This window comes from Anomaloglossus baeobatrachus, chromosome 7 (assembly GCF_048569485.1).
Source record: "Anomaloglossus baeobatrachus isolate aAnoBae1 chromosome 7, aAnoBae1.hap1, whole genome shotgun sequence".
Taxonomy (NCBI): Eukaryota; Metazoa; Chordata; class Amphibia; order Anura; family Aromobatidae; genus Anomaloglossus; species Anomaloglossus baeobatrachus.
The window spans coordinates 285,136,998-285,162,497 of NC_134359.1; the positions used below are offsets into that span (position 1 = coordinate 285,136,998).

General features: G+C 47.4%; 1 protein-coding gene and 1 long non-coding RNA gene across 2 annotated transcripts in view; one reads left to right on the top strand and one right to left on the bottom strand.

Moving 5' to 3' along the window:
* Nucleotides 1-176: 176 nt before the first annotated feature.
* Nucleotides 177-15,842, bottom strand: CIAO3 (cytosolic iron-sulfur assembly component 3). Its single transcript, XM_075319455.1, has 11 exons — nucleotides 15,717-15,842; nucleotides 15,260-15,355; nucleotides 12,910-13,053; nucleotides 12,528-12,660; nucleotides 12,195-12,329; nucleotides 11,419-11,537; nucleotides 11,211-11,340; nucleotides 11,056-11,128; nucleotides 7,054-7,191; nucleotides 6,792-6,949; nucleotides 177-856 (listed from the first exon to the last, which is right to left on the bottom strand). Exons 1-11 carry the CDS (start codon nucleotides 15,780-15,782, stop codon nucleotides 618-620), a joined length of 1,431 nt encoding a protein of 476 aa, XP_075175570.1. The 5' UTR covers nucleotides 15,783-15,842; the 3' UTR covers nucleotides 177-617.
* Nucleotides 15,843-23,181: 7,339 nt separating this feature from the next.
* LOC142246404 (uncharacterized) overlaps nucleotides 23,182-25,500 on the top strand; it is a 228,829-nt gene continuing 226,510 nt past the window's right edge. The window contains exon 1 of the long non-coding RNA XR_012724891.1: nucleotides 23,182-23,418. This is a non-coding gene — a long non-coding RNA (uncharacterized LOC142246404). The remainder of the gene's footprint in view (nucleotides 23,419-25,500) is intronic.

A 25,500-nucleotide genomic window follows, 5' to 3' on the forward strand; every position in this document is an offset into this window, starting at 1 on the left:
CTCTTGTGGTAACACTGTGGCGCATTAGCAATTGTTGGTATGTCACAGTGTCCTTACGTTATCATCACTAGAGAGATTAAGTAATAGGAGTCCTACCAATATATTTCTTAAAAAGCTGCAGCCTTTTCCTCTGTAGAGTATTGGCGCCACCTGCTGACCACTTGTTGCTATTTGTAATGAATTTTAACCTGTTCTAATAAAGTAATTTTTTACTAACTCTTGCTGTGCTACAGAATTTTCCTTATATTTATATCTGACATTCAGTAGCGATCAAAGAGGGCAGAGAGAGTCTTCTGTACTTAAAAGAATACCCCAGAAAGTCAGCCTATCCCCAATCCTAAAATGGCTGATAACAGGGAACAACAGATTAAATGTAATAGTTAAAGAAGTATAAAGATAAAAAGTAAGGCTGTGGTTATGGCAGCATTATTCACTCCGTGTGGATTGGACAGTGCACAAGTCGCTACACAGGCTGCGGCAGGAAAGTCTGTGAATAGATATACACCGCCACACTCTGCTTGGATAGTCCTACCTCGAGGTCATTACATGGCAAAAAAACACAGATGCAGATATTGTCCTGAATTTTAATGTAGATGAGTTGGATGGAGTCTTTAGAATCACCACTTAATGCTCAGTCCAGAAGTGGTCTTCTCCACGGCGTGGTACTGTGTGTGCAGCGCCTCCTTCACCCTGGCGCTGTCCTGCCCTCCCAACCACTGCTCATAAAGCTCCTTCACCCTGTCATTCTGCTCCGGCGACTCCGTCCTTACAGATGTGTACAGCTGCTCCACCCTCTGCAGCAAGTCCTTACCGGCCTCTCCTTCTGCCCGGAGCTGTCCACCTCCGTTCAAACAGCCTGAAATGAAGGGAATTTTGTTTACTTACCGTAAATTCCTTTTCTTCTAGCTCCAATTGGGAGACCCAGACAATTGGGTGTATAGCTACTGCCTCCGGAGGCCGCACAAAGTACTACACTTAAAAGTGTAAGGCCCCTCCCCTTCTGGCTATACACCCCCCCGTGGGAGCACGGGTCCCTCAGTTTTAGTGCAAAAGCAAGAAGGAGGAAAGCCAATAACTGTTTCAAAAACAAATTCAATCCGATAGACAATATCGGAGAACAGAACTGATCAACATGAACAACATGTGCACCCGAAAAACAAATACCCTAAGAAAAACAGGGCGGGTGCTGGGTCTCCCAATTGGAGCTAGAAGAAAAGGAATTTACGGTAAGTAACAAAATTCCCTTCTTCTTTTTCGCTCCTAATTGGGAGACCCAGACAATTGGGACGTCCCAAAGCAGTCCCTGGGTGGGTAAAAGAATACCTCGTGATAGGGCTGTCAAGCAGCCCTTTCTTACAGGTGGGCCACCGCCGCCTGAAGGACTTGTCTACCTAGGCTGGCATCCGCCGAAGCGTAGGTATGCACCTGATAATGCCTGGTAAAAGTGTGCAGACTCGACCAGGTAGCCGCCTGGCACACCTGCTGAGCCGTAGCCTGATGCCGTAATGCCCAGGACGCACCCACGGCTCTGGTAGAATGGGCCTTCAGTCCAGATGGAATCGGAAGCCCAGCAGAACGGTAGGTGTGAAGAATTGGTTCCTTGATCCACCGCGCAAGGGTGGATTTGGAAGCTTGCGACCCTTTATGCTGACCAGCGACCAGGATAAAGAGTGCATCCGAACGGCGCATAGGGGCCGTGCGGGAAATGTAGATCCTGAGTGCTCTCACCAGGAACGTGCGTAACCTAGGAAGTCGCGCTAGGCGTTTCTGAAAAAATACGGATAGCGCGGAAACTTGACCTTTAAGGGAGCTAAGCGACAAACCTTTTTCCAACCCAGACTGCAGGAAGGAAAGAAAAATAGGCAATGCAAATGGCCAGGGAGAAACTCCCTGGGCAGAGCACCAAGATAGGAATATCTTCCACGTCCTGTGGTAGATCTTGGCGGAGGATGGTTTCCTCGCCTGTCTCATGGTGGCAACAACTTCATGAGATAAACCTGAGGTCCCTAGGATCCAGGACTCAATGGCCACACTGTCAGGTTCAGGGCCGCAGAATTCAAATGGAAAAACGGCCCTTGAGACAGCAAGTCTGGACGGTCTGGTAGCGCCCACGGTTGGCCTACCGTGAGATGCCACAGATCCGGGTACCACGACCTCCTTGGCCAGTCTGGAGCGACGAGAATGACGCGGCGGCAGTCGGACCTGATTTTGCGGAGCACTCTGGGCAACAATGCCACAGGTGGGAACACATAAGGTAGCTGGAACTGCGACCAATCTTGAACTAAGGCGTCTGCCGCCAGAGCTCGGTGATCGTGAGACCGTGCCATGAAAACCGGGACCTTGTTGTTGTGCCGTGACGCCATCAGGTCGACGTCCGGCATCCCCCAGCGGCGACAGATCTCCTGAAACACGTCCGGGTGGAGGGACCATTCTCCTGCGTCCATGCCCTGGCGACTTAGAAAGTCTGCTTCCTAGTTTTCCACGCCTGGGATGTGAACTGCGGATATGGTGGATGCTGTGTCTTCCACCCACGTCAGAATCCGCCGGACTTCCTGGAAGGCTTGCCGACTGCGTGTTCCCCCTTGGTGGTTGATGTACGCCACCGCTGTGGAATTGTCCGACTGAATCCGGATCTGCTTGCCTGCCAGCCACTGTTGGAAGGCTCGCAGGGCAAGACAGACTGCTCTGATTTCCAGAACATTGATCTGAAGGGTGGACTCTTTCTGAGTCCCCGTACCCTGAGCCCTGTGGTGAAGAAACACTGCTCCCCACCCTGATAGGCTCGCATCTGTCGTGACCACCGCCCAGGATGGGGGTAGAAACGACCTTCCTTTTGACAATGAGGTGGGAAGAAGCCACCACCGGAGAGAGTCCTTGGCTGTCTGAGAGAGGGAGACATCCCTGTCGAGGGACGTCGACTTCCCGTCCCATTGGCGGAGAATGTCCCATTGTAGAGGGCGCAGATGAAACTGCGCGAAAGGGACTGCTTCCATTGCTGCCACCATTTTCCCTAGGAAAAGCATGAGGCGCCTCAAGGAGTGCGACTGGCTCTGAAGAAGAGATTGCACCCCTGTCTGCAGAGAGCACTGCTTGTCCAGTGGAAACTTCACTATCGCTGAGAGAGTATGAAACTCCATGCCAAGATATGTTAGTGATTGGGTCGGGGTTAGATTTGACTTTGAAAAGTTGACGATCCACCCGAACCTCTGGAGAGTCTTCAGTGCCACGTTCAGACTGTGTTGGCATGCCTCTTGAGAGGGTGCCTTTATCAGCAGATCGTCCAGATACGGGATCACAGAGTGACCCTGTGAGTGCAGGACTGCTACTACTGCTGCCATGACCTTGGTGAAGACCCGAGGGGCTGTTGCCAGCCCGAAAGGAGGCGCTACGAACTGCATGTGTTCGCTTCCTATAACGAAGCGTAGAGAAACGCTGATGCTCTGGCGCAATCGGTACGTGGAGATAAGCATCTTTGATGTCTATTGATGCTAGGAAATCTCCTTGAGACATTGAGGCGATGACGGAGCGGAGAGGTTCCATCCGGAATCTCCTGATTTTTACGTGTTTGTTGAGCAACTTTAGATCCAGGACGGGACGAAATGACCCGTCTTTCTTTGGCACCACAAACAAATTGGAGTAAAAACCGTGACCTTGTTCCTGAAGAGGAACGGAAGTCACCACTCCTTCCGCCTTTAGAGCGGCCACCGCCTGCAGCAGAGCATCGGCCCGGTCGGGCGGTGGAGACGTTCTGACGAAACGAGTTGGAGGACGAGAGCTGAACTCTATCCTGTACCCGTGAAACAGAATGTCCCTCACCCAACGGTCTTTGACCTGTGATAGCCAAATGTCGGCAAAGCGGGAGAGCCTGCCACCGACCGAGGATGCGGAAAGAGGAGACAGAGTCATGAGGAAGCCGTCTTGGTAACGGTTCTTCCTGCTGTCTTTTTTGGGCGTGATTGAGTCCGCCAAGAATCTGAGCCTCTCTGATCCTTTTGAGTCCTCTTGGACGAGGAGAATTGGGACCTGCCTGAGCCTCGAAAGGACCGAAAACCAGACTGACCCCTCCTTTGTTGGGGTTTGTTTTGTCTGTGTTGAGGTAAGGATGAATCCTTACCCTTGGAGTGTTTAATAATTTCATCCAAACGCTCACCAAACAATCGGTCACGAGAAAAAGGCAAACTGGTTAAGCACTTCTTGGAAGCAGAATCTGCCTTCCATTCTCTCAACCATAGGGCTCTGCGTAAAACCACGGAGTTGGCTGACGCCACCGCCGTACGGCTCGTAGAGTCTAGGACAGCATTAATCGCGTAAGACGCGAATGCAGACATTTGAGAGGTCAATGGTGCCACCTGCGGAGCAGATGTACGTGTGACTGAGTCGACTTGCGTAAGCCCAGCTGAAATAGCTTGGAGTGCCCATACGGCTGCGAATGCTGGCGCCAACGACGCTCCAATAGCTTCATAGATGGATTTCAACCAGAGCTCCATCTGTCTATCAGTGGCATCTTTAAGTGCCGCTCCATCTTCTACTGCAACTAAGGATCTAGCTGCAAGCCTGGAGATTGGAGGGTCCACCTTGGGACACTGGGTCCAGCCCTTGACCACGTCAGGGGGGAAAGGATAGCGTGTATCTTTAAGCCGTTTGGAAAACCGCTTATCAGGATAAGCGTGGGGTTTCTGGATTGCGTCTCTAAAGTCAGAGTGGTCCAGAAAAGAGCTTAATTTACGCTTGGGATATCTGAAATGGAATTTCTCCTGCTGTGAAGCTGACTCCTCCGCAGGAGGAGCTGGCGGAGAAATATCTAACATCTTATTGATGGACGCTATAAGATCATTCACTATGGCGTCACCATCCGGTGTATCCAGATTGAGAGCGGTCCCAGGATCAGAATCCTGGTCAGTTACATCCGCCTCATCACCCATAGATTCATCCCGCTGGGACCCTGACCAGTGTGATGAAGTTGAGGGTCGCTCATAGCGAGCCCGCTTAGGTTGTCTGGGACTGTCGTCCGAGTCAGAGTCGTCACCCTGGGGTGCGTGAAACACCCCCGGAGCACGGAAGTGTTCCAGCTGAGGGGGACCAGGGAGCAATGATTCAACAGTGTCCGTGGTCTGAGTTACTGGTCTAGACTGCAATGTTTCAAGAATTTTAGACATAGTCATAGACAATCTGTCAGCAAAAGCTGCAAACTCCGTTCCTGTCACCTGGACAGCATTCATAGGTGGTACACTCTGGGTCACGTCCAGCAGAGGCCCCGGCTGTGCAAGTTGCACAGGGGCCGAGCACTGCACACAATGGGGGTCAGTGGAACCTGCCGGTAGAGCAGCCCCACATGCGGTACAGGCAGCATATAATGTCTGTGCCTTGGCACCCTTGCGTTTTGCGGACGACATGCTGTTGCCTCCTTGTAATCTAGGAGGGTATATAGCCGAGAATCACCAGCGACCGTACAGTACAAAGTATTTGCAAACACAAAATACTCAGTATACAAACGGCACAAGTGGGGGTGAGCCCTTGAGGGCTGCTTACCGCCCGCTGAACAGCGGGTATGAGGCCGTAGAATCCCGTGTCTGGGTCTCCCCGTCTCCCATCTGCAGCTCAGCGTGCAGGCAGGAATGGCTGCCGGCGTTCTGTGAAGAGGGGCGGACCGTGGGCGTGCCACAAACAAAGTGCGGGAAACTGCGTCCTACTGTGCCTGGTGTGAGGGCTGGAGTATGTAAAAAAGACTCCAGCCCTCAGCGCTGATGCTCTGTACAGCGTCCCGCCCTCCTCCTGACTGGCAGGTGCGGAGGCGGGAACGAACGAACTAGGCCGCAAAAGCCGGGGACTGTAGTAATAAGCGCGGCCGTGATATATGCACGGTCAGCGCGGAAGTCCCCGGCGCACCACAAGTCCCAGCCGTGTCGCAGTCCCAGCGGCCGGCGCGACCGTTCTCCCTGAGTCTACCCACTCAGCTAAGCTGAAGTGAGGAAATGGCACAAGCGCAGCAGCGCTGTTGTCCCCGGCGCACTAACACACCCAGCAATGCTGCGGTGTGCGCGCGTATGCACGGGGACACAGAGTACCTTGACGGAGCAGGGCCATGTCCCTGACGATACTCAGCTCCATATCCAGCGGCTTCTCCAGGGGCTGCGGATGGAGCACGGTCTCTGTGCCTGGAGACCGGTAAAATCCCACTTCGCCCAGAGCCCTAATGGGGATGGGGAAGGAATCAGCATGTGGGCTCCAGCCTCCGTACCCGCAATGGGTACCTCAACCTTAACAAGCACCACCGACAGAAAGTGGGGTGAGAAGGGAGCATGCTGGGGGCCCTGTATGGGCCCTCTTTTCTTCCATCCGACATAGTCAGCAGCTGCTGCTGACTAAATAGTGGAGCTATGCGTGCGTGTCTGACCTCCTTCGCACAAAGCAAAAACTGAGGGACCCGTGCTCCCACGGGGGGGTGTATAGCCAGAAGGGGAGGGGCCTTACACTTTTAAGTGTAGTACTTTGTGCGGCCTCCGGAGGCAGTAGCTATACACCCAATTGTCTGGGTCTCCCAATTAGGAGCGAAAAAGAAAAATAAAAATAAGCCAGAACCCGCACATGTCAAAAACTAAGCGGGCAACTTTCAGTCATGCAGTTGGGCACCCTTCTAATGCTATTACCCTTATATCTGCAGTAACATGTTCCCTTTAAGAAAAAAATCCCACTAATAAATTCCAAAATCATTGCACGTCCTCTGAGAAACTACAGTATCCTAATTATTTTTCTACAAACACTTCTTTGAGCCAGGGCACCCTGAGAGTTACCTGAAGGACAGGCCATCACCTCCACGTAGTCATAGGCACAGCGCCCTCTTTTTAGCTTCTGCACCAGATTCTGAATGTTTCGGAAGCCGTACGCCAGCGCAAACTGCAGCAGCAGCTCCCCGTCCTTCTCCAGAGTCACCTCCTGGAAGTCTTTGTTCCTGTTCAGGGTGAAGGAGGTGAGAGGATGGTACATGTATTCATCAGCTACAGGATAATAACACGGAGACATTACTCAGCAACACAATAATACACAGGACCTTACTTCAGAGGCTTGTATGTAATCTTATCTACATGGAGGCCGAAGAGCTCCTGTGCTGCGTATTTAAAGATGTGTTCTAGGTATCCGCCAGATCCTCCTCCTTCATGTCCTAATGGCTCATTATCCACCGCACTGCTGAACCTGCACAGACACAAAACAAAATATCCACAACATATTATATTTTTATATATAACGATGGTAAGGTAAAGACATACTATGCAAACTGTAATACTCCGTACTGATCCTGAGTTACCTCCTGTATTATACTCCAGAGCTGCGCTCACTATTCTGCTGGTGTAGTCACTGTGTATAATTATATTATATATATATATGTATATATATATATATTATATATATATATATATATATATATATACACATATATATACATACATACAGTGCCTACAAGTAGTATTCAACCCCCTGCAGATTTAGCAGGTTTGATAAGGTGCAAATAAGTTAGAGCCTGCAAACTTCAAACAAGAGCAGGATTTATTAACAGATGCATAAATCTTACAAACCAACAAGTTATGTTGCTCAGTTAAATTTTAATAAATTTTCAACATAAAAGTGTGGGTCAATTATTATTCAACCCCTAGGTTTAATATTCTGTGGAATAACCCTTGTTTGCAATTACAGCTAATAATCGTCTTTTATAAGACCTGATCAGGCCGGCACAGGTCTCTGCAGTTATCTTGGCCCACTCCTCCATGCAGATCTTCTCCAAGTTATCTAGGTTCTTTGGGTGTCTCATGTGGACTTTAATCTTGAGCTCCTTCCACAAGTTTTCAATAGGGTTAAGGTCAGGAGACTGACTAGGCCACTGCAACACCTTGATTTTTTCCCTCTTGAACCAGGCCTTGGTTTTCTTGGCTGTGTGCTTTGGGTCGTTGTCTTGTTGGAAGATGAAATGACGACCCATCTTAAGATCCTTGATGGAGGAGCGGAGGTTCTTGGCCAAAATCTCCAGGTAGGCTGTGCTATCCATCTTCCCATGGATGCGGACCAGATGGCCAGGCCCCTTGGCTGAGAAACAGCCCCACAGCATGATGCTGCCACCACCATGCTTGACTGTAGGGATGGTATTCTTGGGGTCGTATGCAGTGCCATCCAGTCTCCAAACGTCACGTGTGTGGTTGGCACCAAAGATCTCGATCTTGGTCTCATCAGACCAGAGAACCTTGAACCAGTCTGTCTCAGAGTCCTCCAAGTGATCATGAGCAAACTGTAGACGAGCCTTGACATGACACTTTGAAAGTAAAGGTACCTTACGGGCTCGTCTGGAACGGAGACCATTGCGGTGGAGTACGTTACTTATGGTATTGACTGAAACCAATGTCCCCACTGCCATGAGATCTTCCCGGAGCTCCTTCCTTGTTGTCCTTGGGTTAGCCTTGACTCTTCGGACAAGCCTGGCCTTGGCACGGGTGGAAACTTTCAAAGGCTGTCCAGGCCGTGGAAGGCTAACAGTAGTTCCATAAGCCTTCCACTTCCGGATGATGCTCCCAACAGTGGAGACAGGTAGGCCCAACTCCTTGGAAAGGGTTTTGTACCCCTTGCCAGCCTTGTGACCCTCCACGATGTTGTCTCTGATGGCCTTGAAATGCTCCTTTGTCTTTCCCATGTTGACCAAGTATGAGTGCTGTTCACAAGTTTGGGGAGGGTCTTAATTAGTCAGAAAAGGCTGGAATAAGAGATAATTAATCCAAACATGTGAAGCTCATTGTTCTTTGTGCCTGAAATACTTCTTAATACTTTAGGGGAACCAAACAGAATTCTGGTGGTTTGAGGGGTTGAATAATAAATGACCCTCTGAATAAACTTTTCACAATTTAAAAAACAAAAAAAAACAAAAAAAAAACAAAAAAAAAAACCACACAAAAAAACAACATTCTTTTTTGCTGCAGTGCATTTCACACTTCCAGGCTGATCTACAGTCCAAATGTCACAATGCCAGGTTAATTCCGAATGTGTAAACCTGCTAAATCTGCAGGGGGTTGAATACTACTTGTAGGCACTGTAATATATATGTATATATATATTATAGTGCAGACCAAACGTTTGGACACACCTTCTTATCTCTAGAACAACTGTTAAGAGTAGACTTTGTGCAGCAGCCTTCATGATAAAATTGCTGCTAGGAAACCACTGCTAAGGACAGGCAACAAGCAGAAGAGACTTGTTTGGGCTAAAGAATACAAGGAATGGACATTGGACCAGTGGAAATCTGTGCTTTGATCTGATGAGTCCAAATTTGAGATCTTTGGATCCAACCACCGTGTCTTTGTAGAAAAGGTGAACGGGTAGACTCTACATGGCTGGTTCCCACCGTGAAGCATGGTGGAGGAGGTGTGATGGTGTGGGGGGGCTTTGCTGGTCACACGGTTGGGGATTTATTCAAAATTGAAGGCATATTGAAGCAGCATGGCTACCACAGCATCTTGCAGCGGTGTGCTATTCCATCCGGTTTGTGTTTAGTTGGACCATCATTTATTTTTCAACAGGACAAAGACCCCAAACACACCTCCAGGCTGTGTAAGGGCTATTTGACTAAGGAGAGTGATGGGATGCTACACCAGATGACCTGGTCTCCACAGTCACCAGACCTGAACCCAATTGAGATGGTTTGGGGTGAGCTGGACCGCAGAGTGAAGGCAAAAGGGCCAACAAGTGCTGAGCATCTCTGGGAACTCCTTCAAGACTCTTGGAAAACTATTTCCGGTGACTACCTCTTGAAGCTCATCAAGAGAATGCCAAGAGTGTGCAAAGCAGTAATCAAAGCAAAAGGTGGCTACTTTAAAGAACCTAGAATATAAGACATATTTTCAGTTGTTTCACACTTTAAGTATTTCATTCCACATGTTTTCATTCATAGTTTTGATGCCTTCAATGTGAATCTACATTTCCAGAGTCTTGAAAATAAAGAAAACTCTTTGAATGAGAAGGTGTGTCCAAACTTTTGGTGTACTAATATATATATAAATATATATATAAAAATAAAACTTATCCTGAGTTACCTCCTGTATTATACTCCAGAGCTGCACTCACTATTCTGCTGGTGCAGTCACTGTGTACATACATCCCATTACTGGTCCAGAATTACATCCTTTATTATACTCCAGAGCTGCACTCTTTACCCTTCACCTTGACACCATCGTATACAGAGAGATTACAATAGAAAGAATCCCTAGGGAAAGAGCAACGCTGAACAATCCTTTCTTCCAAAGGATATGACATAGGAGTACCCTAGATGTAACCTGTAGTGTTTAACAGAGGTAGAGGGGGACGACCACCCAACAGATAGGATCAATGGAAGCATTAGCTCTCTGCCCAGGAAGTAGATATGACTCTTGTAGAATGGGCTCCTGAAACTTTCTTCCCTTCAGGTGGTGCATCATCTTAACCCTAGAACGTGCAACCATAGAAATCTACCATAGAAAACAAATAACCTAGCAGGCCTGCGAGGCCCCAGGTATGCGTTCTAGGGTTAATTATCAGACACGTCTTCCAAATCTGAAATCTGCCGACATTATGGCCATATATATGTTGCAGAGCACGCCCGCTTTCGCATGCTTTGTGTCTTCGTACTGCTCCCTACCTCCGAATTCAGAGGGTGCTGCCTGGTTCTATGCCTTATTACCGTTGGCCCAACCTCGGAAGTGGCCGGTCACGCATCCGCATGTCACATCCGGCCCCATCTTCCGAACCTGCTGATGCCAAGATGACCTCCTCACTACCTGACCGGACGGAAATAGCCCGATCACAGCTTGCGGCTACTCCGAGCTGCATCTGCCTCCTGCTGCCCTGAAGAAACCTTCTCCGGCATGATCTTGGCACGCAGGGCCGTAGGTCTCCTCTTCGAGAAACAGGAACCCACAGTGAGGTATATGGAGAGGTATCGCCTTTTTATTCTGTAGGTTTCCTGTTTTGGGAGGTGGATACTCTCTCTGTATACGGTGCGGTCATGGTGAAGGGTAAATAACTATATACATATTAATTACTCACTGTGTATCAAGGGGACAGATATTCACATCTGGTAGAGAGATCCCCTCCTGCTCCAGCATCCGCAGCACTTCCCCTTTAATAGACATCAGCAAATTAGCAGCGGCCTTTATACACACACCACAGTGATACCGGCAATCAGTGTCCGCAGCTCTTACCGGTGGTGATGACACAATCAACATCTCGGGTCTCATATTCCTGATTGAAAAAGTCCGGCCTGGAGGCCTCCAGCTTCTTATCGTAACACGGCATCACCGTGACATGGTAGATCTGATGAGGTGGCAGGTTCTACGACGAGAGAGAGATGTTAGATGGATACATAGATATCAGATAGGTAAATAGAGATTAGGTCATTTCATTTTTTACCTTTTCTTTTGCAAAGTAGTTCTTCACCAGGGATCCCATCACTTGCTGAGGAGATTTGGTGACGCTGATGTGTGGGATAATAAAGGAGCCATGAGTTTTCTCAGCATAACAAATCCACCCTAGAAGAGAAGAAAGGTCAACAACATGGCTTTATCACAACATGCAACTGTGGGCAACACGTAAATGGCAGCATTATGCCCAGAGCCCTACACCCAGAGCCAGGGGAGTAAAAACAGGTCGCTACACCCAGAGCCAGGGGAGTAAAAACAGGGCACTACACCCAGAGCCAGGGGAGTAAAAACAGCGCGCTACACCCAGAGCCAGGGGAGTAAAGACAGGGCGCTACACCCAGAGCCAGGAGAGTAAAGACAGGGCGCTACACCCAGAGCCAGGGGAGTAAAGAAAGGGCACAACACCCAGAGCCAGGGGAGTAAAGAAAGGGCACAACACCCAGAGCCAGGGGAGTAAAGAAAGGGCACAACACCCAGAGCCAGGGCAGTAAATAAAGGGCACAACACCCAGAGCCAGGGGAGTAAATAAAGGGCACAACACCCAGAGCCAGGGGAGTAAATAAAGGGCCCAACACCCAGAGCCAGGGGAGTAAATAAAGGGCCCAACACCCAGAGCCAGGGGAGTAAATACAGGTCACAACATCCAGAGCGAGGGAAGTAAAGACAGGGTACTAAACTCAGAGCCAGGGAAGTAAAGACCGGGCGCTACATCCAGAACCAGGGGAGTAAATACAGGGTGCTACCGTATATAGCATACATAGGTACCTGGGCAGGCGGACGATAGCATAGGCAGGGCTGTCTTCTCCTCCTGCCGTCTCTTGTAGCGTTGTATAAACTCTCGCTGACTCTCTAATAGGCTGAAGTTCCTGGAAAAGCTGGTGTCAAATACATAGTGGACCCCTAAAAAGGAAAAACAAGAGACAAAACTACCCAGTTATACAACAATAAAGGGTAGAAGATCCTTTCCAGGAAAACAAAACCATTCAGTCGTCTGGGAAAGCTGAGTGACAACCACTTCTGTGACTGCAGCCACACTGGTTGCCACTCCGCTCATCTATACATTTACGACCCCCTTTAGGACTTTTTTTGTCTTCTTACCTAATTGTTTAAAGAACGCAGTTAATTTCTGAGCAGTTTCCTGGATATTGAGGTTAAACTTTGTGGCCAGAGAAGCTCGAGACTGTGGCGAGATGGACACCACGACCAGTCTGTGCTGTAAGGCGTCCTCCACCTAAGGAGGAGGAAAACATTGAGATGCTTCTCTACAGCCCTTCCAGGGTATTTCACTCAGAAAAGTCACAATTTAGCTGTTCAATGGCAATGGGATGTGAAGCAATCCTATTACTCCCCTCTTCCAATGTCACCAGCTCAGGGGTCCATACAGCTAAGATATAAGGTGCTCTATGGTGGATTTTTCACACTGTGGAGCCACTGGAACAGCCCATGCCACAGATCCCTGCGGCGCCGTGGCAGATATTACCTTGTTTTGCTCCAGTATCTTGTACAGCTCCTCGTGGCTCTGCTGTGTGATGAGGACGGTCTCTGCGGACGTCACGCATCCGCTGCAGGCCAGACAGTCGTTCAGGGTGATTTTTGCCTTCTCCAATTTTTGGGAAGCTCCATCCTGCAGGTCAAACAGGAGTCTCCATCAGTATTATATATTTTATATTTATAGAGCATCATTGATTCCATAATGTTGTACATGAGAAGGGGATTACATACAAAATACAGATATAAGCTACAATGAACAAACTAACAATGACCGAAATCAGTATAGAAATGTCTGCTCTAACAACATGTCCAGGGCGTCCTTTATATTTAGTGCCAGTTTTCCCTATTGGCTCTAAACATAAAGAGGTTTCCAGAAACTATGCTTTGCTCATCCTCCCCGGTTCCAGCACCGCTGCTCCTGGTATCGGTTATTGTCTGCAGCGCTGAGGCCAACAAACAGCACAAGCTACTCAGATCCAAACGATTGGCTGCAGCTGTGACTTCAGCGCTGCAGACAGTAAGGCTATGTGCCCATGGGACTACGTACTATGTATTATCTGGATTTTCTAGATAAATCTGCAGGTTTTAGCAAGTACAGACACTCCCCATGTTATCCTATGGGACATGAGGAGTGCTGTCTCTATGCTGCGGTATGTGCGGCTGCGGAATATGCTGCGGATTTCCCGCAGCCGCACGTAACTGCATGTCAATTATTCATGCGGAAATACCGACACTCCACTATAGAGTTGGAGGCCGGTAATTCCGCAGGTAAGTTGCACGAATGTCCACAGGTTTACCACAGATATTTCGCTGGAATCCCGCAGCTATGGATAGCTGCAGATTCCGGGGAGCTGCTGCGGGAAACCTGCGGACATACCTGCGGATATATCCGCGGGTTCATAGTCCTGTGGGCACATAGCCTAACAGATATCGGGGAGGATGAGCAAAGCACAGTTTCTGGACACCCCTTTATATTTTGAGATAGGGAAAACTGGCACTTAATATAAAGGAAGCCCTGGACATGTTGTTTGAGCAGACATTTAAATACTAATTTCTGTCATTGCTAGTTTGTATGTATATAATAGCAGCAGTAGAATAAGGTAGTTTTCTTAATTCTAATGAAAAGAGCAGAAGGCACTCACCGTAGCAATGCAGCTTATTTTATTCAATCAAAGTACATAAAAGGCAGGGGGGGGTTGTTAGGGGGGCACAGAGGATTACAGCACTGTTTCACACAGCACCGGGGGCTTCGACAGATCTTAATTCGAAAACCCCCTTTTTAAATCTAACATTCTATCGTTCAGGATATTTGATACTCCGGCACTTCTATCAAGCCCAAAACTGTAATATTATGGGTCGGTTTTCATGTATAAGGCTGTGTGCCCACGATCAGTCTTCATAGCATTTTGGACACAGCATGTTTCAGCTGCGTCCAAAACGCCGCGTTGTACACTACAAGCACAGAGGATGGAATTTCTTGAATATCCCATGCCCACTATGCGTGTACAGCCCGCAGCAAAAACTGACCTGTGGTGTGGCTTTCTGAGCTGCATGTCAGCTCTTTCCTGCGGAGTCGCAAGCGTCCTCCGTAGGGAGAACACAAGCGAGAGATCACAACTACCCGAGCCCGGATCGTTGGCATGAGCAGTTGTGGTCTCCTGCGGAGGAGACTTGAAGCCCCGCAGGTCAGGACCCACTGTGTCCAGAACACATTGATTCTGGATTGTGGCCACGTACCCAAATGGTGGAACTTTCACTTTTCACTAAAATTTAGGTTCCAGATCGATTATGTCAATGTAAAGTGGGTCCACCTTCAGATAATAAGCTTGGAATTTAAAGGGGGCCTTTGGCTCAAAGCTCCCCTCTCAGCTCCACCATACATTACACGTGCGGCTCAGCAAATTCAGTCAATTTTGAAAAACTACAGCATAAAAAAAAAAACCAAAAACACAAAAAAGCAGTGTGAACGCAGCTTTAGGCTCTGTGCACATGGTGTGGTTTTTGGCCCAAATCTACATGTCTATCTTTATGCCAGCAAAGTCAATGCGAATTCTGAAGTGTTGGATGCACTTTGCTTTAATTATTATTTATTTTTTTTATTGTAAATTGGGTGCAGCTTGACAATTGTTGGTGCGTTTTTTTTCCTGCCATTTTTTAGCCCTTCCACCCATTGACTTCATGAAAAAAATGCATGGCACGAAAAAACGCACCAAGATGCATGCATTTTTGGTGCATTTTTCTGCCAGAAGGTGCAGATTTCATGCAGAAAATTTCTGCAGCGTGTGCACATACCCCAAAATGTTCACAATGACGAGAACAACTTCACTCCTCATCCTCACCTGACTGATTTGAAAGTAACTCCCATCATCTTCAATACGGATCTTGGCAGCTCCTTTTCCAGGTTTCTTTTCTACTTTGACTGGTTTTATACAATCCTAGATAAAAAAAAAAAAAAAACAAGACAGAAAACGTATTGACTGTGTATCTGTAACCCAAAAGTGAAACAATATAACCTACATCCCCATTAATGGGGAAAAAAGCAACTATTTACAGTTCAGCAGTGGTAAAACTACAATTCCCAGCATGCCCTGCCATTCTGCAGCAGCTAGGGAATGCTGGGAATTGTAGTCCTATAACAGGTTCCCGCAGATACAGAAGTGAAGGCTGTGACTCCTCTGGATATACAGTGACATTGTCTGTCACACGTCCTTCCTCTATTCCCGCCGGTTATCACCCTTTTTCCACCTATTTGCTGTCTGATAATGGGTTAATATGATGTAATAACATTTATTATACCTGTGAGGGGCCGATATAATCATCCAAGTCGGTCAGCTGCAGCACTCCACTGAAGTGAGACGCCATTTCCGCCACACCGCCGTAAAGCGACCGTCCGGACGCTGAAAAATCTGTCAGCAGTGCCGTAAAGCGGCTCAGTACATTTGCGCGCGCACTGACCGTTGTAGGCAGCGCAGTGTAGTAGTGAGCTCCGTGAGGTGAGTGACGTGAGGAGGAGCTGACGGTCACACACGGCAGTGCCCCAGGCTCTTCCCAATTAAGGGGCCAGGGGTATTGTGGGGACACTTATAAATATAAAAGTGTGTACCCGCTGTGTAAAAGTATGTGACCCCCCCCCTTCTGTATGGCGGTTATAGAGCAATTTATTACCTATGAGGCTCATTGTGGGCTTAGGTCACTTTTTCTGAGGTAATTTTTTCCTCTCAAGAAAGCCAAATTTAATGAAAAATGACATTTAGGGAGCGCAGGGGTAAGACGCCCCAAATTTATTAAGAAACGCGCAATTTAACAATTTCGTCACGTCTTACGACTCATGAACATCAGCCAAAAGTGTTTTCACCGAGGCCGCCATTATTGGTGTAATTTATGCCACTTTTGAGGTGTAAATTCCTAATCTGTCAAGCCAGATGTCACATTTATTTATTTATTTTTAAGTCCGAATATTTTTTTCGTCTTGCGATATTTACTGGTTTTTTTTTTCTTTTTTTTAAATGGGTTCATTTTTATTCATCAACCAAATTACAGTCAGAAACAAAAACAACACACAAATTACATAACAGTGCACCCGTAGTCCATGCCCCGCAAAGTTATACAGCGGAACCTTGCTTTACGAGAACAATCCGTTCTGGGAGTGTACTCGTAAGGCTAGTTTCACACTTGCGTTGCATATAATGGCACAACGGATCGTACAAAACAACGGAAAGCTTTTTTTTTTTTCTTATTTATTTTTTTTCTTTACAGTTTTACCGGCAGCAGACTATTGTGAACGATCAGCTGATCACCCGACGGCTGGGCGCTCAGCTGATCGCTCTCAATAGCCGGTGGCCGGGCGCTCGGCTGAGCGCTCTCACATGCCGGCGGCCGGGCGCTCGGCTGAGCGCTCTCACATGCCGGCGGCCGGGCGCTCGGCTGAGAGCTGTCACATGCCGGCGGCCGGGCGCTCAGCTGAGAGCTGTCACATGCCGGCGGCCGGGCGCTCAGCTGAGAGCTGTCACATGGCCGGCGGCCGGGCGCTCAGCTGAGAGCTGTCACATGCCGGCAGCCGGGTGCTCAGCTGAGCGCTCTCACATGCCGGCGGCCGGGCGCTCAGCTGAGCGCTCTCACATGCCGGCGGCTGGGCGCTCAGCTTAGCGCTCTTACATGCCGGCGGCCAGGCGCTCAGCTGAGAGCTCTCACATGCCGGCGGTCGGGCGCTCAGCTGAACGTTCGGCCACCAAAAAACAGAATAAAGTTTCTGTGATTTAAAAAAAAAAAAAAAACATGCGCAGTGAAAAATAAAGGTTTCCGCTGCTGTAAAAAACGTTACACGCTGCTTTCCTTCCGCCCGACGCAGCGTCAAAATAACGACGCTGCGTCATCCAGCGGATGCAACGCTGACACTTGCATTACAGTGCGTCGTCCATACAAGTCTTTGGAGAATAGCGCAGTGCGTTAATGGACTGCGCTATTCTCCATAGTGACGGACTGCGCTGAACGCAAGTGTGAAAGTGCCCTAAACCAAGTTACTCTTCTAGCAATGCAAAATTTCCCATAGGAAATAATTGAAACTCAGACAATTCGTATTCCACACACACACACACACATATTATGCTCACCTTATCCTTCGTTCCCTCAGCGGCCTCCTGGTTCTTGTAGTCCGCAGGTATGTGTATCCAGTAACCATTGCGACGATGCAGGATCATCGACTGTCAGTGTCATACACAGGAGCGCTTGCCTCTGATTGGCCAGCGTGCTGACGTCAAAGGTATGAGCCACTTGCCTCTGATTGGTCAGCACGCTGCCTTTGAGAAGCACTGACAGCAGAAGCTCCTGCATCGTCACGATGGTTACCGGATACACATACCTGCGGACTACAAGAACCAGGAGGCCGCCGAGGGAACGAAGGGTAAGATGAGCATAATATGTGTGTGTGACCTTCAATGCCCTACCAATAAGAGACCAATCCAATGTTGTTAGCAACCATGTATGCCCCAGCAGTACACAGGTCACCCCACTCCAGTAAATGTATCTTGCAGATTCGAGAAGAAGGACCTGTTCTCCCACGCTATCTTGCAGCAGTGCTGAGGAGGGAAAACCCGGAGTATCCAACCACGCACCTCAAATCTTATAAAACTTCTTTAATGCGTTTCTTTTAAGGCCTAAAACACACTTCCGCATAAAAAACGTCTGTGTGACACGGTCCGTTTTTCGGGTCCGTGTTCCGTTCTTTGGGTGTTTCTCCGGTACGTATGGTATCCGTGTGATGGCGTCTGCGAGCCGTGTGTACGTGTAAAATGTCCGTGTTTGTGTGTAAAATGCCCGTGTATGTGTACGTGGAATGTCCGTGTGGAATGTCCGTTTGTGTGTTGCACAATGTCGTTGATACATGTCGGCTGACAGCAGACAGAGTTGCGCGATGAGAATGAACTCGGGTGAACTTCACCCGACTTCATTGTCATGCCGTGACTCTGTCTGTGTGCCGTGTACTGATTAGCGGTCACCTGTCACCCAATTTTAATACCACTGGGCATTGCTCTAGAATCACTGCGTTGAGAAACACGTGATGGTGTCTCCGCAGTGGTGGATGTTGATCTCCCTAAGGTCAGCCATCCTTGCTCACATAGTCTTTTACTAGGCAATGCTCCCACTAGCCAGATTCCTACTCCACACTGATGAGGGGCAAATACCCCGAAACGACTGTTTGTGGATGGATACCATGTTTGGCATAGGTGGTCTCCTTGACTGGAGACTGCCCTTCCCGTGGTTGTTCCTTCCCGATGAAAGACCTCGCTAGTTTCCTGCCAGCGTTGAGAAACATGTGATGGTGTCTCCGCAGGCCTTCTTGCTTTGAATATTTCCCAGGGGGCATTGCTCTAGAATCACTGCGTTGAGAAACATGTGATGGTGTCTCCGCAGTGGTGGATGTTGATCTCCCTAAGGTCAGCCATCCTTGCTCACACAATTTTAATACCAGCCAGATAAAGCCATACGGCTGAAGGCTGGTATTCTCAGGATGGGGAGCCCCACGTTATGGGGAGCCCAGGAGCCTAACAATATCAGTCAGCAGCCGCCCAGAATTGCCGCATACATTATATGCGACAGTTCTGGGACTGTACCCGGCTCTTCCCGATTTGCCCTGGTGCATTGGCATTCGGGGTAATAAGGAGTTTTTGGCAGCCCATAGCTGCCAATAAGTCCTAGATTAATCATGTCAGGCGTCTCCCCGAGATTAATCTGTAAATTACAGTAAATAAACACACACACCCGAACAATCCTTTATTAGAAAAAAAACACTAACAAATTGCCTTGTTCACCATTTTAATAAGCGCGAAAAAGCCCTCCATGTCCGGCGTAATCCAGGATGGTCCAGCGTCGCTTCCAGCTGTGCTGCATGAAGTCGACCGGAGCTGCAGAAGACACCGCCGCTCCTGTCAGCTCCACGCAGCTAATGAAGAGAATAGCACGATCAGCTGTATTCAGCGTTGGCCGCGAGTAACCTCAGTGACAGCTCAGCTGATCGCGCTATTCCCTTCATTAGCTGCGTGGAGCTGACAGGAGCGGCGGTGTCTTCTGCAGCTCCGGTCACCTTCATGCAGCAGAGCTGGAAGCGACGCTGGACCATCCTGGATTACACCGGACATGGAGGGCTTTTTCGGGCTTATAAAATTGGTGAACAAGGCAATTTGTTAGTGTTTTTTTTTCTAATAAAGGATTGTTCGGGTGTGTGTGTTTATTTACTGTAATTTACAGATTAATCATGGAAGGTATCTCGGGGAGACGCCTGACATGATTAATCTAGGACTTATTGGCAGCTATGGGCTGCCATTAACTCCTTATTACCCCGATTTGCCAATGCACCAGGGCAAATCGGGAAGAGCCGGGTACAGCCCCAGAACTGTCGCATATAATGTATGCGGCAATTCTGGGCGGCTGCTGACTGATATTGTTAGGCTGGGGGGCTCCCCATAACGTGGGGCTCCCCATCCTGAGAATACCAGCCTTCAGCCGTATGGCTTTATCTGGCTGGTATTAAAATTGGGGGGGACCGCACACCGTTTTTTTTAATTTATTTATTTATTTTACTGCACAGTATAGACACGCCCACCGGCTGCTGTGATTGGGTGCAGTGAGACACCTGTCACTCAGCGTGGGGGCGTGTCTGACTGCAACCAATCACAGGCGTCTGTGGGTGGGGAAAGCAGGGAATACGAGATTGATTAATGAGCGGCCGGAATATTCAAAGTAATTATTGCCGTGTATTCTCTGCACAGCTGTTCCTCGCCGCGCTGGTGATCGGGGAGCGGTATGAGCTGGGGGAAGAAAAAAACCGAGCGCCAATGTATGTATGACTGAGAACAGCAGAAAAAAAGGCAAGTATACTGAATTTAATTTAAAAAAAAAAATAAGATCGCTAGTGTAAAAACGCACACGCATGAAACGTGCTGAACACGGACATACTCCGTGTGCGGTCCGTGCAGGCACGGACCCATAGACTTTAGCGGGTCCGTGCCTGCGTGCTGCCGGCCAAAAACGGACATGTCGTCCATGCAGAAAAGCGCACACACGTACTTATCACACAGACACATGTTCCGTGTGATTTTACGTGTGTGTGCCATCTACCATTGAATAACATGGGTCTCCGTGTGTACGTGTCTCCGGTACGTGCAAATACGTACCGCACACGTACAAAAAAAACGGACGTGTGTTGCGGGTCTAAGATATGCTCCCCTTTCCAGCCAGAGTATGGCGTTTACTCTTACCCTGAGATCCCCAATAGTCGGGAGAGCCGGATCCAGCTAGTAGTAGGCCAACAGTTTCCTGGCCTGGTATAAGAGCAATACCGATCAACACCGGTGAGCCCAAGTCCACCCCTCACAGGAGACCCAGAGTACATGTAACAGGTCTTGGCTGTAAATGTATTTTAAAGACTTGTCCAATTAACTATAATACTACCCTCCAGTAGTCCTCAATGTTCCCACAGGACCACATCATATGTTGCTGGTTAGCATTTTCTCCCGCATCTAGGACAAAGATCATCTGTCCGGATCCCCATCTTATGCAATAGACTAGGTGTTCTATATACTCTATGCAATAAGAATAAGGCTATGTGCCCACGTTGCGTCCTGTCCCTGCAGAAATTTCTGCAGTGATTTGAACAGCACACGTGCGCTTCAAATCGCTGCAGAAACAGTCCGTAATGAAAAGCCGATTTCATGCGCTTTGGATGCAGCCTCTCCCATAGACAGAGCGGGATCTGCATCCAAAGCGCATGCAAGAAGTGACATGTTGCTAGGACGCATGCAGTTACGCTGCGGTGCAGAACGCAGCGTAAGTGCATGCAAATACGCTACGTGGGCACATAGCCTTACTGCGACAGTCGTTGGCCCTCAGACACAGCAAGGCTCATTGTCTGAGACAGAACCTCATGCCATTGTTCTTCTGTCAACTGTTTTTTTTCTTAAATGAAAGGTGGTTTATGAATCATTTTTTTTTTTACCCTTTTTAGATCATTGGGGCCATCTCATCAAAGCTTTTACGCCATAGAAGTAGCGTAAAAGCTTGGAAAAGTCACAATTTTTACACAACTTGGTTGCACAAAAATGCATTTCACGCCGCTTTGGATCAGTCTTGCTGAAATGGACGGAAGTAGCATTTCTGGTGCAGAACAAGGAGGATCGCACAGAAGAAGTGCTGAATTTGTTGAATGTTGTGCGCCTCTTAACCCCTTCACCACCTGGCCGATTTTCCGTTTTTCGTTTTTGCCCCCCTTCTTTCAAGAACTTTTTTTTTTTTTTATTTGTCCCTCAATTTTGCTATATAAGGACTTGTTTTTTGCAGGACGAGTTGTACTTTTAAATGAAACCATGAGTTTTATCATATAGTGTACTGGAAAACAGCAAAAAATTCCAAGTGCGGAAAAATTGCAAAAAACAGTGCGATTGCATGATTGTTTTTGAGATATTTTATTCACCATGTTCACTATATGGTAAAACTGATGTGTCGGTGTGATGCCTCAGGTTGGTACAAGTTCTTACACACCAAACATGTATAGGTTTACTTTTATCTAAGGGGTTAAAAAAAAAATCAAAAGTTTGTCCAAAAAAAGTGGCGCACTTTTTGTGCCATTTTCCGCGACTTGTACCGTTCTAATTTTTTGGGACCTATGGCTCAATGATGGCTTATTTTTTGTGTCTCGAGTTGACGTTTTTAATGGTATCATTTTTGCGCAGATGCTATGTTATTGCATTTTGCGCAAAATTTGTGCCAACAAAATAATTTAATTTTGGCGTTTGGATTTTTTTTACCACTATGCCGATTACTGAACAGATTAATTGATATTATATTTTGATGAATCGGGCGTTTCTGAGTGCGGCGATACCAAATATGTGTATATTATTTATTTTTTTAACCCTTTAATTTTCAATGGGACGAAAGGGGGTTGATTTGAGCTTTTACTTTTTTTTATTTAATTTTTTTAAAACTTTTCTTTACTTTTTATTTTACTAGTCCTACTAGGGGACTATAAGGCTTAGCAGTCTAATCGCTCATTTATTTCTGCTAGCACATCTACACAGCTGAGAACAGCAGAAATACTCACATCTTGTCACTGACAGCAGCCGGCTGACTGAAACAGGAAGTTACTCATGCTAGCTACAGGAGTCATCACATGACCCTGTGCTACCATGGCAACCATCGGCTCACAGTGATCACGTCACTGCGACGCCGATGGAGCGGGTGAGTACAGATTTACCACAATCGGCATTTAAAGGGCGCTGTGACATTTTCACAGCGCCATTTAAGGGGTTAATAGGCACAGGTGGAACATGAATCCACTCGTGCGTGCAAGGCACACATATCAGCTCTTCAAATCAGCTGAGATGTGCACGGATCCCTGCCAGCAGCAGCAGGCGGGGATTAAACTATGGCCGCTTAGGATGTAATTTTACTGCCCGCGTTCGTTAAGGGGTTTATGAATTAGACACCTCTTCTACTTCATTAAAGAGGTGGTTCACTAGTTATTTTTCCAAGGCTCATCAATATTATGTTGAAGAACAAGGTTTCTCTCAAATACCTTGTGTTGACAATAGTGCCTGTGAGCGGAGCTATTGCGGTTCGCTTATCCCCTTCTCGTGACCCCCGGGCTCAGTAACCTCTGATGTCCGGTGATGTCAGGACAACTTCCAGTTGACCTGACATCACAGAGCCCAGCCCTAGGCTTCCGTGAGTGACTGGGCTGTGGGCGGCATTTCACCGCTCATCACATTCCTGCTTGCGGCGCTCTGCAGTGAAGGAGGGAGCAGGGAGATGTTGAGCTGTGACGAGCTGTGAGTCGCTGCCCACAGCCCATTCACTAAGGAAGACTGGAGCCGACCGCGATTATGTCAGGTCAACTGGAAGTTGACCTGACATCACCGGATATCAGAGGTCACGGAGCCTGGATGTCACGAGAAGGAGAGGAGCGGAGTGCAATATCACCACTCACAGGCAGTATTGGCAACACAAGGTATTTGAGAGAAACTCTGTTTTTCAATATAATATCAATGTGCCTTGGAAAAATAACTAGTGATCCACCCCTTTTAAGATTGGCATAATGCGAGTCTGCGGTACATCAATCTTGAAGAATAAGTCCCAAAGCATGAACAGCTAAATGTTGCAGTTTTTAAGTAAAAATTACAGGCATGTATAAAATCACTGTGGGGTAAAGGAGGGACTGGAGTAAATTTACTCAAAAAATAAATTTGTTTCCATGTTCTAATTAATGTATCAGCTGTAAAAATCTGGAAAACAAAAGCCATGGCCACAATGGAGATGATAAGAAAACCAACAATAAAAAAGGCAGATAAAATAAACTACAAAAAAGGAGCAAATGAAAAGAATTTGATTAAACTCAAAAACAGGCAAACACCCCCGGATACCTAGACAAAACAAGGCGCAAAAGCAATACTGAATTTTGCCCCAAAAGATGTTCACAGATACGTGTTTTCGAATCGGTCAGTAAAGTGCATACAGTTAGGTCCAGAAATCTTTGGACAGTGACACAATTTTGGCGAGTTGGGCTCTGCATGCCACCACATTGGATTTGAAATGAAACCTCTACAACAGAATTCAAGTGCAGATTGTAACGTTTAATTTGAAGGTTTGAACAAAAATATCTGATAGAAATTGTAGGAATTGTACACATTTCTTTACAAACACTCCACATTTTAGGAGGTCAAAAGTAATTGGACAAATAAACCAAACAAAATATTTTTATTTTCAATATTTTGTTGCGAATCCTTTGGAGGCAATCACTGCCTTAAGTCTGGAACCCATGGACATCACCAAACGCTGGGTTTCCTCCTTCTTAATGCTTTGCCAGGCCTTTACAGCCGCAGCCTTCAGGTATTGCTTGTTTGTGGGTCTTTCCGTCTTAAGTCTGGATTTGAGCAAGTGAAATGCATGCTCAATTGGGTTAAGATCTGGTGATTGACTTGGCCATTGCCGGATGTTCCACTTTTTTGCACTCATAAACTCCTGGTTAGCTTTGGCTGTATGCTTGGGGTCATTGTCCATCTGTACTATGAAGCGCCGTCCGATCAACTTTGCGGCATTTGGCTGAATCTGGGCTGAAAGTATATCCCGGTACACTTCAGAATTCATCCGGCTACTCTTGTCTGCTGTTATGTCATCAATAAACACAAGTGACCCAGCGCCATTGAAAGCCATGCATGCCCATGCCATCACGTTGCCTCCACCATGTTTTACAGAGGATGTGGTGTGCCTTGGATCATGTGCCGTTCCCTTTCTTCTCCAAACTTTTTTCTTCCCATCATTCTGGTACAGGTTGATCTTTGTCTCATCTGTCCATAGAATACTTTTCCAGAACTGAGCTGGCTTCATGAGGTGTTTTTCAGCAAATTTATCTCTGGCCTGTCTATTTTTGGAATTGATGAATGGTTTGCATCTAGATGTGAACCCTTTGTATTTACTTTCATGGAGTCTTCTCTTTACTGTTGACTTAGAGACAGATACACCTACTTCACTGAGAGTGTTCTGGACTTCAGTTGATGTTGTGAACGGGTTCTTCTTCACCAAAGAAAGTATGCGGCGATCATCCACCACTGTTGTCATCCGTGGACGCCCAGGCCTTTTTGAGTTCCCAAGCTCACCAGTCAATTCCTTTTTTCTCAAAATGTACCCGACTGTTGATTTTGCTACTCCAAGCATGTCTGCTATCTCTCTGATGGATTTTTTCTTTTTTTTCAGCCTCAGGATGTTCTGCTTCACCTCAATTGAGAGTTCCTTAGACCGCATGTTGTCTGGTCACAGCAACAGCTTCCAAATGCAAAACCACACACCTGTAATCAACCCCAGACCTTTTAACTACTTCATTGATTACAGGTTAACGAGGGAGACGCCTTCAGAGTTAATTGCAGCCCTTAGAGTCCCTTGTCCAATTACTTTTGGTCCCTTGAAAAAGAGGAGGCTATGCATTACAGAGCTATGATTCCTAAACCCTTTCTCCGATTTGGATGTGAAAACTCTCATATTGCAGCTGGGAGTGTGCACTTTCAGCCCATATTATATATAGAATTGTATTTCTGAA